At 36.8% G+C, this 18,051-nt stretch overlaps 1 protein-coding gene across 3 annotated transcripts in view; it reads right to left on the bottom strand.

Moving 5' to 3' along the window:
- The window catches only part of ube3d (ubiquitin protein ligase E3D), a 55,532-nt gene extending 37,791 nt beyond the window's left edge, over positions 1-17,741 (bottom strand). For 2 of the 3 annotated variants that reach the window (XR_007934447.1, XM_028797657.2), the window contains exons 1-3: positions 17,553-17,741; positions 3,565-3,767; positions 2,801-2,891 (exon numbers count right to left, since the gene is read on the bottom strand). Coding sequence is in view for 1 of the 3 variants with exons in the window: in XM_028797657.2 (XP_028653490.1) it covers positions 2,801-2,891; positions 3,565-3,767; positions 17,553-17,653 (395 nt within the window). In the remaining 2 variants the exon portion in view is untranslated. The remainder of the gene's footprint in view (positions 1-2,800; positions 2,892-3,564; positions 3,768-17,552) is intronic. The other variant, XR_007934449.1, reaches the window with a different exon arrangement.
- Positions 17,742-18,051: the final 310 nt, after the last annotated feature.

Raw genomic sequence — 18,051 nt, 5'->3', positions numbered from 1 at the left:
ACAGTGTTTTCTGGGTCTGATATATATAAAACCATATCATCTGCATATAGAGAAATTTTCTGTTCCAGTCCTTCTCTGATAATCCCCTTTATCTGATAAGAATTTCGACAGTGAACCGCCAGTGGTTCAATGGCGATTGCAAACAGCAGTGGTGACAAGAGACATCCTTGTCTGGTACCATGTTTTAGCTTAAAGTAGTCTGAGCAAATGTTGTTAATACAAACTGAAGCTTCTGGATTAGTATACAGTAGTTTGATCCATGCACAAATATTCGGGCCAAACCCAAATTTCTCCAATGCAGTGAAAAGGTAGTTCCATTCAATTATATCAAATGCTTTTTCTGCGTCTAATGATAGTAATATCTCTGGGGTGTTTGATTTTGCTGGTGAATACAGTGGTGTGAAAAACTATTTGCCCCCTTCCTGATTTCTTATTCTTTTGCATGTTTGTCACACAAAATGTTTCTGATCATCAAACACATTTAACCATTAGTCAAATATAACACAAGTAAACACAAAATGCAGTTTGTAAATGGTGGTTTTTATTATTTAGGGAGAAAAAAAAATCCAAACCTACATGGCCCTGTGTGAAAAAGTAATTGCCCCCTGAACCTAATAACTGGTTGGGCCACCCTTAGCAGCAATAACTGCAATCAAGCGTTTGCGATAACTTGCAATGAGTCTATTACAGCGCTCTGGAGGAATTTTGGCTCACTCATCTTTGCAAAATTGTTGTAATTTAGCTTTATTTGAGGGTTTTCTAGCATGAACCGCCTTTTTAAGTTCATGGCATAGCATCTCAATTGGATTCAGGTCAGGACTTTGACTAGGCCACTCCAAAATCTTCATTTTGTTTTTCTTCAGCCATTCAGAGGTGGATTTGCTGGTGTGTTTTGGGTCATTGTCCTGTTGCAGCACCCAAGATCGCTTCAGCTTGAGTTGACGAACAGATGGCCGGACATTCTCCATCAGGATTTTTTGGTAGACAGTAGAATTCATGGTTCCATCTATCACAGCAAGCCTTCCAGGTCCTGAAGCAGCAAAACAACCCCAGACCATCACACTACCACCACCATATTTTACTGTTGGTATGATGTTCTTTTTCTGAAATGCTGTGTTCCTTTTACGCCAGATGTAACGGGACATTTGCCTTCCAAAAAGTTCAACTTTTGACTCATCAGTCCACAAGGTATTTTCCCAAAAGTCTTGGCAATCATTGAGATGTTTCTTAGCAAAATTGAGACGAGCCCTAATGTTCTTTTTGCTTAACAGTGGTTTGCGTCTTGGAAATCTGCCATGCAGGCCGTTTTTGCCCAGTCTCTTTCTTATGGTGGAGTCGTGAACACTGACCTTAATTGAGGCAAGTGAGGCCTGCAGTTCTTTAGACGTTGTCCTGGGGTCTTTTGTGACCTCTCGGATGAGTCGTCTCTGCGCTCTTGGGGTAATTTTGGTCGGCCGGCCACTCCTGGGAAGGTTCACCACTGTTCCATGTTTTTGCCATTTGTGGATAATGGCTCTCACTGTGGTTCGCTGGAGTCCCAAAGCTTTAGAAATGGCTTTATAACCTTTACCAGACTGATAGATCTCAATTACTTCTGTTCTCATTTGTTCCTGAATTTCTTTGGATCTTGGCATGATGTCTAGCTTTTGAGGTGCTTTTGGTCTACTTCTCTGTGTCAGGCAGCTCCTATTTAAGTGATTTCTTGATTGAAACAGGTGTGGCAGTAATCAGGCCTGGGGGTGGCTACGGAAATTGAACTCAGGTGTGATACACCACAGTTAGGTTATTTTTTAACAAGGGGGCAATTACTTTTTCACACAGGGCCATGTAGGTTTGGATTTTTTTTCTCCCTAAATAATAAACACCATCATTTAAAAACTGCATTTTGTGTTTACTTGTGTTATATTTGACTAATGGTTAAATATGTTTGATGATCAGAAACATTTTGTGTGACAAACATGCAAAAGAATAAGAAATCAGGAAGGGGGCAAATAGTTTTTCACACCACTGTATATAACATTAAACAAGCGTCGGAGATTGGAAGATAGGTGTCGGCCTTTAATAAATCCAGTTTGATCCTGTGATATTACCGAGGGCAGCACTTTCTCCATCCTTCTAGCTAGAATTTTTGAGAGTATCTTAACATCATTATTCAGGAGTGAAATTGGTCTGTATGATGCACATTGTAACAAGTCCTTATTTTGTTTAGGAAAGACAGTGATTAATGCTTGACGAAATGTTTGAGGTAGTATTTGGTTGTCTTTAGCTTCTGTAAATGTTGACAATAAGAGGGGAGCTAGCTGAGTGGAGAATTTCTTATAAAATTCTACGGGGTATCCATCAGGGCCTGTTGATTTCCCGATTCTGTACAAACTTTTATTCAAAATGTTTTTCTACTGTGTTCATACTGTATAAGGACTACAAATGACTAGTAGAACAGCAACATACTGTAAAAGTAGATAATTATAAATTCTTAACATTTAATAAAAAAGTGTAAAAAACCTGGCAAATATTATAATTTTCATTTGGGCCCTGTAACGGTACAAATGTTTTTCTTAACATGTGGTCTTTTGCCAATAATACCAACAGTCTCTAATTCTGATAAACTTTCCCTTTTCTCTTTGACAGGTTTATTTATCCATCCATCCATCCATTTTCCAACCCGCTGAATCCGAACACAGGGTCACGGGGGTCTGCTGGAGCCAATCCCAGCCAACACAGGGCACAAGGCAGGGAACCAATCCCGGGCAGGGTGCCAACCCACCGCAGAGGTTTATTTATTCAAACACTTTTCACTTACCTTTCAAATACAATTACATTCCCACAGGACTGGCAGGCAAGAACATAACTTTTCTGCGCTTTCAAACTTATGATTAGACTGGGAAGGACTTCTAAAATGCAGAAAAAAGTTTTATTTGGTAAATTCTTTATTTAACAGAAAGTAATTTACATTTTACATTTACATTTACATCATTTAGCAGACGCTCTTATCCAGAGCGACTTACAACAGTGCTTAGTAGTCTACGACTGTTCTTCAGTCTTTAAGGCTAGGATTAAAGTAATGTTATTAGTAAATTACTGCACAAAAGCAATATGCAGTTTTTTTTATTTTTGACCACAAAGCCGTTTCAGAAAACCACTACTTAATGAACAATTTCTTAAGGGTTAATAATTATAAACATCCAAGATGTACAGCATTTACAACAAATTTCAGTTTGTTGTACTGCATTAGGCATTTAATCAACAAGTTTGTTCAATATACTGTTCACTTGAAGCTAGCTATACTTTCACTGATCAAAGTTTCAATTCCACCATTGAACCAAAATGTTTCTTATTTGTGAATGTCATACAAAAGACAACTGCATGAAGTGTAACTTATATAAATCAATAAATAATATTGTAAATAGCTGTCTCTGAAAATTTGTTTCACAAAATACAATTACTGACAAAAAATTTTTTTTTTCTACCCATAACTTCAGGCACAAGTTCAGAACCAAATAAAATCAAAGTATTCTGTTAAAACTATCAGCTAGATTTAATTCACAAAAGCAATTTAGTGTTTACCTGCATTATCATTATTTTGAACATGAAGTCTCATGTACAATCCATCCTCCTCTATCTTCGGCAGCTCTCTAGATAGAGGAAGTGTAATGCTGACCTCTGCTGGCAGTTCTATGATACAGCAGAAATCAGAAGTTCTGATTTGCAACCATGATGGTGGTCTTGTTGAAATTTCCACATCAGATGGCTCTTTTGCCAAAGTGCCACTAAAACATTAAATCACAAATAAAGCACAAATATATTTAATTTAAAATAATTTATCATGTACATAAAAAACACACTTTGTTATATGTTGCTACTGCATCGGAGGCACTCTTATTGAGCTCATATGTGAGATTCTTATGTTTGTAATTTATATGTAGGGCCATGGAAAATGGATTAAATCACTGCCATGTTCTTTTAACCATTCATAGACCATTTGTACCCTTTGGAGGTACTGTAAAAGCTAATAAATCTAAAACAATTTTGTGTGATCAAGTTCAATCTGTAGTGAACCATTTGTATACTTGCAATAGTTAAATCTTAGCAATTTCTTTACCACAAAGAGTATTTTTTCCTTCAAATGTATATTTTATATGTCTCAAATATGTTATATTCTGACAAGGCAAAATTATGATTAGTCACAAGAAGGCATTAAATGTTAAAGCAATTTACTGTATGAGTATGTTCCTTTGAGTGTGAGGAACATGCTCAAACAGTTAAAGTTCAAGTATTCACAGCACAGTACAGTGCAGTTTAGAGTCATAAGCATACATGCAAACCTGCAGGCAATAAAGGAGAGCTGCAGCAATCACAGTTTGATTCAATGGGTAAAATGTACTTCTACGAATCAAAAAAATAAAAATAAGACTAATCAACAGTCTTAAAACAAGGCAATCCAAACTACACATTTAAACATTATTCTACATAAGAGCAGAATTTCTCATCTGCTGCCATAATGCTAAACATTTCTAAACCATTTTACAGTGTAAAAGTGACTTGCAGACAGATAACTGACAGGAAAGTTTGATGTTTTCTGCTAATTCTCGCTAAGCAACAGTATGAACAAGTCTTTTGTGTTGATTTGGAAATAGAATCTTGAATGCTTGTTGCTAAATTACTAGTATGTTTCCTTGCCATATTACAGCTTATTCATGAAAAATCAGTCTCTCAGAGGTTTTGAACTAAATGGACTCTTAAAAGACAATGTTCAATGAGCAGCCAATAAAAATAGAAGCATCCTCTGAAGAGTTAAGAACTTAAAAGTGAATCTGTGGCCACAACAATAAAATAGAGAGTCAACAGAAACAACTGAAGTGTTTAAGGCATCTGCCATAGAAGAATATTATGAGCCACAATTATTGGTTCTTTCTTAATTCCTGCAGTAACAGAACCTAAAAAGTGACAATACCACCAGATGAAAACAGTTTTGACAAATGGACAAAAAGCACAAAAAGGCCTTCTAGAACATATTTAAATATTCAAGGTGTGGAGGATTGCTGGCTTTTTACTCCGGCCCTCACCCCCAGGCCGCCAGGAGGAGCTCTCCCGACAGCATGACCGTGCCCCGAGTTCCAGCAGGGCCTTATGGACTATGTAGCGTTTATACACAGCCCTGCTGGATACCTTGGGGGCCCTGGGGAGTCGCTGTAGGGGGGCTCGCGGACTCTTATGTGCCCTATAACCCGGGAGTATGTCACGGTCACGTGACAGGAAGGAACAACGTGCTCCCGGGTTGAAGAGAAGGACTGTTTACCCAGACCCAGAAGGGATAAGGAACTGTGGACTGATTGGACAGGAACACCACCGGGTCAGGGTGTATAAAAGGATTGTGGGAAAGCCCAGACACTGAGCTGAGCTGGGAGGTAGGAGGGCGAAGTGTCTGGGCGAGGAGGAAAAAGTATTGTTTGTAGTTATTGTGGTTTATATGAGTGTGGAGTGGAGGGTGCTTGGTGCACTGTGCAGTAACAAAATAAATAATTATTGTACTTTCACCTGGTGTTCAGAGTGGTACCTGAGGGTGTTACAGGTGGCTCTACGCCTCTACTGCGACAAAGGATATGGATGGAAATAGTTAGAGAAACCTAAAGAAAACAAATAATCAAAGTCAAGTGTTCCAATCAGTGACATAACATTCAGGTGCGAGTCTGATACACCCTAAATAATTAAAAATAATCCCACACTTTTAGATTCCTGCTCTTTGTAACAGAGATCTGTTGAAGCACAACATGATATTGCTGTAAGAGATTTGACAGGTCCTCAGAAGAATAGTTGTTGAAGACCATAAAACTAAGAAATGCTATAAAAAGCATTTCTGAAAACCATGGGTCTCCATCAGTGCACAACAGAAGAAATGTAGTATTATTGTTACTTTCCCTAGAAGAAGAAATAATGCAAAGCTCACAGGAACAGCACACCTCTCACACTGCTCAACAATGTAACAGATAGCCCTAAAGTAAAAAATAAGGATATGAAGTTGCCTTTTTCATTTTATAATGTCTGAACAACAGCAATATGTATTATTTATTTTTTATAAAGTGTCTGTTATCGGGCTTAACTCTCATGCCGTGAGTGTCTTGATGTTTCCATTTCAGTCTTTGTTCCAATATTATTCATGATGTTGCAAAGTGGTAACAATTATGTGCAATTTAGCAAATGATCAAAACTTACATGTTTTCCTACTTCTACTTTGACTATTATCTATATATATAACTAGTCATTTAGCCCGGTACAATAACGGGCGCTACAACAATAGTGCATAAACATTAGTAGGAACAGTCTATATTAAATGGCAAGGAACTTTGACCTCATTCTTTTTGTTGGTCGTATTTTTCTTTCTTTCAGCCTTTCTTTTGTTGATGTTTACTTGCTGAGCTGACCGTTCTTCGTGGGCTGCCGCCGTGTATTGTGTGTCTTTAATTTTCTGTGGCTGTAATATGCGTCACTGTATTGTGTACCTTTAATTTCCTCTCGCAGTAATACTGGTTTGTATTTCCGTAAAACACCTGGAACTTTCTCTGACAGTAATATCGCGCATCGCACTGTCCCCCGCGCATGCGCACTTCACAAGAAGACACACACACACGGACACCTGGACGCACAAAGGGATTTTATTAAAGAGGATTCACTAAGCCGCGAGCAAGCAAGACACCCATAGAGCACGCAAGCAAGACACCCATGGAGCACGCAAGTAAGACACCCATGGAGCACGCAAGTAAGACACCCATGGAGCACGCAAGACAGAGCAACACCCACCAACTCTAAGACCATTGGATACGACGACAACTCACAGAGCCACGCCCACCAACACGGACTCAGCAATTCACAAAACACGCCGTCATTCGCGTTCGTCTCTGCTACAGTCCACATGCACCTCTGAGCCACGATGACTTTTCATTATTCTTTTCGGTTACAAAGCACGACCACGTCCACCATCGCAAACTGTTTTACACGCTGCATACAGCAATTTCACTTTCATCTCCATGGCACACACACGACAGAGCCCCGTCCACCAACAATTCGCGCGAGAGCGAAAGCATTTGCCAAGAATGTTTTCATTAATCAAGAATGAAAGTTGGAGGTTCGAAGACGATCACATACTGTCATAATTCCGACCATAAACAATGCCGACTGGCAATCCAGCGTCTTTTGGTTCCATGAGGAGTATGGTTGTAAAGATGACCATGGTCTTAGAGTTGGTAGGCGGGTCTATGTGAGCTGCTCTTGCGAGCGGGCACATGACCAGGCAGTGTGTATACTTTGAAAGTGAGGGTAGACGCGGCAGGACCATCTAAGGAGAAGTATGTTTGTTGCAGTTGTGAATCGCTGTATGCAGCGTGTAAAACAGTTTGTTTATCACGGATGTGAATCGCTGTATGCAGCGTGTAAAACAGTTTGCGAGGGGTATCCCATGGTCTTACAATTGTATGTTGCCCTCTCCAGAGTTCCATCTTTTCATTCACCTACAGTCGTATCCTCAAACCCACCCCATTTGGACAACTGTGTCTTTCAGGAAGTTTCACCCATCAATACATAATTATGCGTGGGTTGGCTAGTTGTAATTATTATCCTTATTATTATTATGTTTGTGGTAAAGCCTCAGCAATAGTATCAGAAAACTACAAAATGTTATCATGAGTATTAATTTGTGGCGAGGGCTGCCATAATATCATGATGTAATTTATTCTTAGAGATGGCCTCCCACTCATTGCTAGGCCCAGGTGTAGGATATTTTGTAATTACTTCTCATTTCCTACTCTGAGGTAGTACAATTCAAATCCTAGTTGTGACTTTTAGCACAGTTCCCAAGATGTTTGATAATCATGGGGCCCAATCATCTGTCTATAGGAAGCATCTAGTTAAGCTTATTGCAGCTGAACACTTCATTTTGAATATTTAAAATTATTCAATGTAAATGACACAATTCTGTTAAATAAAACTATTTCATGAATTTCAGAAGATCAACTTACATTTTATTTATAGAGGAATCCAGATTCCAAAGGCATCACTAGGTATTTCTCATAACTATAGGTACTAAAATAGTATTTTAGACTATAAAGATGATAAAAACGGAAGGACCATATTGCAATATAAAACAAAAGTAAACAATTAATTAGTCTATTATTAAAGACGGTTGTACTTTTTTTTTTAAGAAGGAAATCCTTTTATATGAGACAAATGATTTTAGAAATCTTTTATGATCTAAATTTTACTCCAAAATTCTAGATGTTGGGAAACTAATACATGAGAAGTTTTTTCATTTGTCGTATCCCGGGTGAATTGTGATCCAGATGGCCAGAAGGAACTAATGAACTTGACGAGAGAGGTACAGAGTAACTGCAATATAATTTCAAAACCAGCTTTGAGGCATCTCAAATACCACATTTCACTACTAATTCAAAATCAATTATGCATAAAAATTACAGCAAACATACAGATACTATTATACAATCATAGATTTAACTCGCATCCTCCAGTAAAGGAGCCTTTCAAAATAATTTATTACATATTACCAGCTAAAATAAAAACAGTCTCCTCACATCAAAACATTCTAGAATATGGTCTATAACACCTCTGTTCTTTGGAAAATAAATCAGTTCTAGTTCATAATAACAAAAGAACAAAGTCTGATATTTTTCAGGAATTCTGAAATGATAGACTGATCTATGTTTTCACAAATGTAGACATAAAATGGGGATACATGTTAAAAAAAAAGGAGAGATGCAATCAGTATTTTTGACATTTGATATTTTGTTTTGTTTGACTTGTCCATTAAATGTAACTTCTCAGAAAATGCAGTATTAAAGTTTATTGGATTTAATAATTTGAACATATGGCTGCACTTGGTTAAGTTTAGAAATTTTTATTCAAATTTTATAACAATTTTAATTATACTGTCTAACTGGGTGATTTCACTAATTAAACGGATTTAAAAAACAGACACTTAACTTAGCAAAGGTTTTCTCTCCCTGATTTATGCTGTGTAATTTCTTCATATTCTGAAAAGTTCAACTTAATGTCACAGTAACATTTTAGTAAAAACTGCAAAACATTTAAATAACAAGAATATTTCATAACGTATTGGCAGTATATTAATTTCAAGCCTAAACTTGAAAGCCAATAAAACACATACTTGTCAGTTGTCAAACAACTAATAATAATAGTTATAACTGGCTTTTGATCAAATTAACCCTACCAAAACAAATATAATCAAGGTGAATGAGAATACACATCATCTTAAAATATAAAAGCCCCAAATTAGAGCATAAATGGTAATCACCAAAGTTGCACGTTTATTGGTCCGCATGTGCTGAAACAATTAAAGTCTATAAGGCATCTCTCTGCAATCTACACCCTGAAAAGAATTCCAGATTACCAGATGAAAATACTGCTAACTCCAAAATTAGACTTTGAACAATAGGTGAACTGACAAATAATAAATCTAAAGTGTTTGACGTATTTCCAAATAAATAGTAATTGATAACTTCATAAGTTTCTTTATTAATACTGTAAATTACAAAACAAGTTATAAACTGAGCAAAATGGCAGTATATTTACAGTAACACTTTTAAAAATATTTCAGTATTGTGATTTGGTTTTATGTTCTCTATCTTTCAGCCACACTATATATGTATTTACATGCTTGTCTCATAAGTGCAAGTGTCGTTTATAAGAATAAATTGAAAGGAATATTCTTATTTTAAACTTGTGAAATAAAAAAAACTCATTTTTTATAAGCTGTTTATCCCACATTGATAAAGCAGTCTGTAAACTTTTAACTTTAACCTGTAAATTGCTGAATTAAATTAACTTAAAGACAAAACTTGAAAGATTTTTCAAAACTAAATAAATAATATTATCAGACCTTCTTAATCCAATTTTGGATCATGGAATAGAATTGAAATTCAATCTTAAATTGAAGAAGCACAAATTTAAATATAGGTATTCGCTTATTTTGCCAAACCCTTCTATGAAGGAAATTGTAATGCTAAAGGACAATTAAAACAGCTTACAAATGGACATAATACAAACTAAAAAAAAAAACAGTAAAATATTAACCAATTCCAAAGACATGCAGGTTAGGTGGATTGGCAATTCTAAATTGTCCCTAGTGTGTGCTTGGTGTGTGGGTGTGTTTGTGTGTGTCCTGCGGTGGGTTGGCACCCTGCCCGGGATTGGTTCCTGCCTTGTGCCCTGTGTTGGCTGGGATTGGCTCCACCGGACCCCCGTGACCCTGTGTTCGGATTCAGCGGGTTGGAAAATGGATGGATGGAAGTTCAAATCCATTGCCAAGTACCAGGCACCATTTTTTCCCTGCAAAATTATGGAGGAAAAAATTATCCTGCTGTTCAAAATGAAAGAACATCAGTATACATCCACAATTTTACAAATCTTTTTGAATAATTCCCTACTCTAAATAAGAAAAACTAAAAAAAAAAATAGCAGTTCCAACATTTGTGTGCCTCTGTACTACCAAGGGGCATTGAGTAGATGATTCAATCTAAAACTGGATAATTCTTTACAGTTTTCATAAGTGATGGCTTGTTACATTATTTCTTGCCAGTGATGTCTCTTCATTATTTGAAAAATCATGCACTGAATTGTTAATTCTTTTGCAATACAATTTATTGTCATGTGAAGAGGTTTGGTTTTTGAATTCTTGATTGCCTTGAAATAAGTGAAAAGCCTGCCACATTGGCTTTCCCTTGATTTCTAATATGTGCCTGAAGCATAAGCTATACACAGTGACCATTCAAAGACAGAATGAAGCTGCTTATAAGTATCCTTTGCCAATGTCATTTAGAAATTTAGATCTCTATTTAATCATTAATAGAGATAACACAATAGACAGGACTGCCTCAAAAGAAAGTTAGAAATTAAATAAGGAATAAATGCCTTCATATGTAGCAAAATACAGTATATCACAGAAATAAGCTGCTAACTGCCCCATGATGAAACATCAGCCAATTAAACACCAGGCTATAAATAAAAAAAACATTCAACAAACAAGCCACTTTCCTGAGCATGTGGGTCATTAACATAGCAGAGGAGATTCACTAAAAGGTTATAGGTCAATGATTAGTTAATTCCCTGTTGGAGCTGACTCATCCTTGTTAGAAAGTTATAATGAGGACCCTAGAGCCAGCCTGACACTGAAGAACCACCAGACACTGGGGTCGGCCTTTTGTTACAAGATTCTCTCACTAGAAGATATCAGAATCAGAAAACTTTATTAATCCCGAAGGAAATTACTTATGTTACAACTTAACAACAGACAAGGGACATGTTAACGCTAAGAGCAAGTATAAAGTAATCATGTAAATATGCATAAAGTATAATAAATGTACGTATCAAACTAGAGAGCATAGTGTTGCACCTTAAGTTAATACTGCACATTCTAAGAACAAATAAGGTTATTCTCATGTGAAGAGAAGACAATTTATTGCACAAGAACAGATAGTATGTTGCACATTTCAAGTACTTGAAAAATGTACCAGGATATCCAATAAAGAAAAAGGGTAATACAGTAGCTTAAAGTATGGGTGAGTGACCAGAAAAGGAGTTATAGAGTCTGATGGCTGTGGGGAGGAAGGATGTTTCTGTGACGTTCAGTGGAGCACTTGATGCTAGTCAGTCTACTGCTGAAAACGCTCCTCAGTCCAACCACAACACTATGAAGTGGGCGATTAGCATTTTCAATAACAGACCAAAGTCTAGACAACATTCTCTGTTCTACCACAGTTTCCAAGCTGTCCAGTTTCTCTCCTACCACAGAGGAAGCCTTCTGAATTAGTTAATTTAGTCTCCTGATGTCTGCCACTTTCAAGCTGCTCCCCCAGCATACCACAGCGAAGAAAAAGGCACTGGCAACCACACTGTCATAGAGCATCTGCAACATAGTGCTGCTGACACTAAAAGATCTGAGCTTGCGTAAGAAATACTGCCTACTTTGACCCTTCTTGTATATGGCCAGCGAGTTCCTGGACCAGTCTAGCTTATTGCTCATATGCACCCCTAGATACTTGTACTCCTCAACTATCTCCACCTTCATACCCTTAATAGACAGGGGAGTGGCTGGAGATTGCGATCTTCTTAAATCAACTACCAGTTCTTTAGTTTTACTGGTGCTGATCTGCAGTTGATTCAGCTCACAAAACAAAAGCATGAGGTATTCTGCACTCCTGACTCTTGCATGGTATTAAATGATGTCTCATTCTAAGGCAATGTGTCAACAAAGTCATACATTTTCAATGAAAAGAAGAGTCAAAACATAAGGAGAAATGTATTTATGCTGCAAATTGAAGCATATTACTAAACATATTATATTGAATCATCAATTGCTTAAATAATCATTGTAAATTTCAAAAACTCTGAAATTCATTAATGAACCTTGCCGATTTACAAATGAAAAGGTACTCATTTTCAGATCAAATCTCTAAATATGTGCACCTTGGACACAAAGAAGAGACAGTCTCAGGCTATTCTTTTGTGTCCCTGTGCTCTCTGTGTCAAAATCTTTTTTTTTCCCTAACTTTCATTGTTGATCACAATATTCCTTTGAATTTTGAAACTTTCATATAACGACTGGTTGTTTGTCTTTATTGGTGGACAATACTAAATTTTATCAAAAAATGTTTTCATGTTCTGTACACAAAACCTATAGCCCATTGATCACATAGTTCATATTATCAGTTTTCCTGAACATTTTAGCAAAACAACAAAATTTACAATAAATTATCTTTCTATCTCATTCATTTTCCATTTAGTGTTAGGGTCACAGTAGCAACAGTTTGAGAAAGAAAAAGATGACTACCTTTTTATAGTAATTTAAAATAGCTCAATCTGGACAAATCAAGGCAAATTAGTATTCACTCTTTTACAGATTACACAAATTAATGAATAAAAATGTCAATTATGATATAAGATGATGAATATTAATTGAGGAATGTAGAATAATTAAATTGTTTGTGTGGCGATTAAACTATACTCAAGTTCATGGCATATCATAGTCAGTTCAAGTGAACACACTGGGGCAAACACCAAGTTTTGTAACACTTTTCATACATTAATCTAACTCTAGAACCTTGGCAGTGGCCACTTTTACCAGTATAATCTAAGGGAGATGTGTTATGGCACTGTAACACTGCTGACTGTTGCAGTATGTCAGTTTGCCAAGATAAAGGGATCTCTCACATAAACTCGGTCACTTGTTCATAACAGAACATTTACAAAAGAGCCCTAAGTCACTAAACATTAAAGCTACATATTTTATCAGGTAAAGAATGTGACCACAATAAAAGCCATGAAAAGGAGTATCATGTGACTTGACTCTCATTTCAACAAGATACTTCAACCCCATTGTAACAATATCGCTAGATGTGGAATGGTACTACTACTACTACTAAATTTGGAATATTGCCAATGCCTTCATAAAAAGTCCATTACCAAACTGCTGAATTTAACTATGGGACCTGTGAAAGATACAATGTGGAAAGATTCAGAGGGCAACACTGGACACCCAGTTCACATTTTGTTTTCTTTACTTTCATGTGTTAATGAATTTTTGAAGCAAGATAAACAGGTACAAAGAAGTTTTACTATTTGTTGATGCTGCACTTTATTGTTTATATTATAATTACACTTGTTCACATTTACTTTTCTGTTATTTTGATATTTATTCTTATCATCAGTGGTTAATACAGCAAACAGAAAAAGACCTTTATGTTAGATAGATCAAATCAAACTTTTAAATGAATAGATTTAAAAATGTTTTAACTTAAAAGACAAATTAAAAATGGCTGAATTCATTAAAGTAGCTTTTCTTGCTGTTTGTTTAACTGCACATGATGACTTCTGCAATTCCTTCTTATCAATTTACTACTCCACTTTCTTTAACATAAAGGTGAATATTCCAATTATCTCTGTTCTCTTGTAAAACAAGCTTTGACTTGCTTTGTTTACACTACAGGAAGTTCACCGGAAAAATAAAAATGTGCACTGGTTCAATTACCATAATACCTCAAGTAAAGGAGGAATGCAATTAAATTACTGTAAAGCTTAGAAAAAGCTGAAATTATCGTTTTTTGTGATTGGCCAATATAAAAATTACTGATCAAGTCTTTTTTTAGTAAAATTCGGCCAATTATTATTGTTGTTATTATTAAGTATTTCAATAATTATGAACTGTTATTGACATTTCTCTGCTCTAGGGATATCAAAGTCAAGGCCTGTGGACCTTTCTTAATGCTGCCCTCATGATCTGTGTTCAATATGTTACATATAGCCATTGATGATGGGATAGTTTCCTCAATGCACCTTTTTTAATATTTGCTTCATATATTGATTGTATCCATATATAATTTAGGTGGATTATATTTATACCATTGGAAGTATGCATGGAGGAGGCCCACGACAGGAAACATACTAAATACCAGGATATAGTGTAGTAGCCAAGACTGGCAGGCTCACTGTGTGCTAATCAAGGTGGGCTGTCAGGATTCTGCAGGGCAGTCACTCTATAAAAGTCCTAAAAGGCTTGGGAATCACCAAAGCATTAAAGAGGAGGGCCATACTTTACATTACTGAAGCCATAGAGAAAGCCACTTTGGAAGTCCAGCTGGGTCACCGGAGTGAGGAGGTCTGATTTTGAAAGACCCCAAACCCCCCAATGACCTCTGAAACATCATTAATAATGCATCCTAGCATATCCAACAGGTGCATCTGACAATACCAACCATTAAAATGCACCTTCATTGTCTGATCGCTTTTATTTGTACAAAACAGCACATCACAGCTGCTAAACTAATTCAAACAGAAACTGGTAATGACTTAATAGAAAAAAATACTAATAAAGTGAAATGCCACATTGACATAAAGAACAATAGTGTTTAAACACAGTGACAAGATGTCACAGCCTCACGAAGAAGAAGACATAGCTAGACAGCTAGATGCCACTCTGCTCACCTTTTAAAGCTACATCGATGTCAGCACTGCCCACTCTTTAGAGGTATTTTAGGCTTTCAGATTCATGCGTCCTTGTCTTACTTGCATCAGATCAGAATTCATGATACTAAAGTTATTTCTGACTTTGAAATTCTTGGTCAGTTGTGGTGATTCAGGAATGCAAAGTTATTGTTCTGCCAGTGGATTTGGTTGTTTGCTGTGCTTTACACTATTGTTTAGAAAGGTTCTTAACTCATTTCATAGAAAGTGTAACATGAAATGTCAATATGCATTGGACAATAACAAATGAAACAACAAGTAGACAAAGATAATAGCACATACACGAATACAGGTGTTCTTTTCATCTTTTCAACTGTAAGAATCTGATGAGGAATGCCACAAAAAAAAAAAATCTACTTATAAAGATTCTCCATTGCCCTCTTTAACTGGCTGGGGTTTGATGGTCTTCCCCCCTCTAGTGGGCTTTTTGAGTATTACTCACTATTACTGGGAGTTTCCTGCTTGGGATGTGTCTAGTTCATAACATTCTGCATTGACCTCAAAACATAAAAACTGGAAAACAACTTGCTTCATTAATTTAGGAGTCCTATTAAAAAACAGAACTTGGTTAGAACAAAAACCTGCAGCAACAAGAGGTACCCAGGACTGAGTCTAAGAACCTATGGACTAGGTGCTCTATTGAATTCAGATCCAGTGACTGGAAAGGCCAGCAAAGAATATTGAACTCATTTTCATGAAGCCAGTTTAAGATGATTTCTGATTTGTCATATGGTGCATTATCTTGTCGGAAGTAGCCTTTAGAAGATCAGTAAATTGTGGCCATGAAGGGATCCACTTGGTCAACAACAATACTCAAACAGGATATGGCATTCAAGGGAGGTTAATTTGGTACCAACATTCCTAAAGTGTGAAAAGAAAATATTCCCCATACCATTACACAACAACCACCACCACCACCAGCCCAGACTGTTGATAAAAGGCAGGATGGGGGAATGGATTTACACTGAAGGAGCCAAATGTTGACCCTACCACATGTGAACACAACACAAATTGAGATTCCTCAGACCAGGCTTCAACTGTCCAGTTTTCGTAAACCTGTGCCTACTGCAACCTCAGCTTTCTGTTCTTAGATTACAGTAATGGAACCCACCTCAAGGATCAACGTGTTACGCAATCTGTAATCTGTAGCCCCATGTTAATCTAAAATGGGGACAATCCATAAATCTTCCATCTACAGAAAAGTTTTTCACTTTTATCAATTAATATTTATTTTTAAAATGTGCAATGTGCTCTCTGTACATGTGACACACATTTATATGTCTAATATGTTTTTTTAGGAGACTTCATCGTAATCAGAAGCTTGCTCTGTATCAGACCATGTTAGCGAGGGCAACTCTAATCTTTGCAGTTCAAAATCACCGCCCCTTATTTGAGCGCCACCTTCATGAGGCGTTGGATCGGTTTAGAAATGTGATAGGGAGTCAGGGAGTCATCTAATTGTTCCAACCCAGTTTTACACAAAATTCACTCACGGTTGACTCCAAACATTTATATTATTATACGTCCAATTTCAGCAAGACTTCAAAGATGCTTTTCTGCTCCCCACAGTTACATGGAGTAACTATAGGAGTTATTTTAACCTATCTGTCGGCTCTAACCAATCTAGCTATTCTCCTCTGTCCTCTCTCATCAGGAAGACATTTAGGTCTACAGAACTGGAAGTATTTTGTTTTTGTAATATCCTGAGTAAACTCAAGAGACTATTGTTTGTGAAAATCCCAGGCGATCAGCAGTATATCAGAAATATTCAAACCAGCCCGCATGGCACAAACAATCATTCCACAGTCAGTCGAAATCACCATTTTGGTGTTTGATGTAAGCATTAACTGAAGCTTCTTACTTGCATCGGCAGGATTTTATGCATTATGTTGCTGCCACATGATTGGCTATTTAGACGATGCAGGTGCTCAAGTGTTGCTAATAATTTGCTTAGTGAGTGTGTGTTGTTTAAATTCCCACTGAAAGTCTTGCTAAAGCTGAAAGTTTGAAATTGAAGTGTCAGCAGTGGTCCATTTCAATTAACCAAATAAAAAATACAGTAAGTAATGAGGAGAAAAAGAAACAGACTCTTGACTAACAGACTTAAAAAGTTTATTAATAATATGCAGTTGGGAATTTGAATTTTTACTTTTATATAAATTTATTCTCAAACTCATTTATCCAACTACAGGTGGAATGGAGCTGAGACATACTGTATTCTATAAGCACTGAAAACTGCCCAAACCAAAAGGGTGACCGCATTAATGCAGGTCCGGGGCGGAATTGCCGATTCTCCAAAACGTTCAGCTCCCAGACATAAACTAAAGCACGAGAAAGACGAATGGATCGCCAACGTCGTCACGGAGGAGTATTACCCACTGCGCCAATGAAAACCCAAAACTCACAGTGCATACTTTTAAAATACATGACAATGATGCTAAGTCACTACGGGTATACAACTTTCAAAGAACATATTAAATATATTTAGAAATAACTTAAAGGCAAGTTACCTTAAAACTAAAAGACAGCTCTGTAGTTTCTTTCTTATTTCCATGAAAACATCACTTTGAGTAGCAGAGTCGCTCATTGTATTCAGTTGTCCACTGTACATCAAATTAGTAAACCGTCTACACACAAATCCACTATCAACACAGACCACGCTTTGCTTTCCCAGCCTTCACCTACTAGACACTCTTGCACCAATCAAGAGCCGCGGCTGCGGATACCCCGGAAGTTGTAATCTTGAACGGCAATGAAACCGGATATGACGGGAGGGAGCGCTTCTCTTGCCTATTATTAATTTGTTAACAGTGGGCATTTCCTGCTAAACTCAATCGTTTACAAAAGTCAAGAACTGTCAATTTGTCTCTCTGATAAATACACCTAAACATAAGCATTTTGTGCTTGAAATATCAGGCACGCAATAAAATTTTGTGAAAGTGTTTTTTTTTAAAGTCCGAGTCAGACGCTGTTTCACCTACTGCACAAGATGGGATGCACGCGGCTCAG

The sequence above is a fragment of the Erpetoichthys calabaricus genome, chromosome 3 (assembly GCF_900747795.2).
Source record: "Erpetoichthys calabaricus chromosome 3, fErpCal1.3, whole genome shotgun sequence".
Lineage (NCBI taxonomy): Eukaryota > Metazoa > Chordata > Cladistia > Polypteriformes > Polypteridae > Erpetoichthys > Erpetoichthys calabaricus.
The sequence above is the reverse complement of the archived record's forward strand: the minus strand, read 5'-3'. Positions and strand labels throughout refer to the sequence as shown.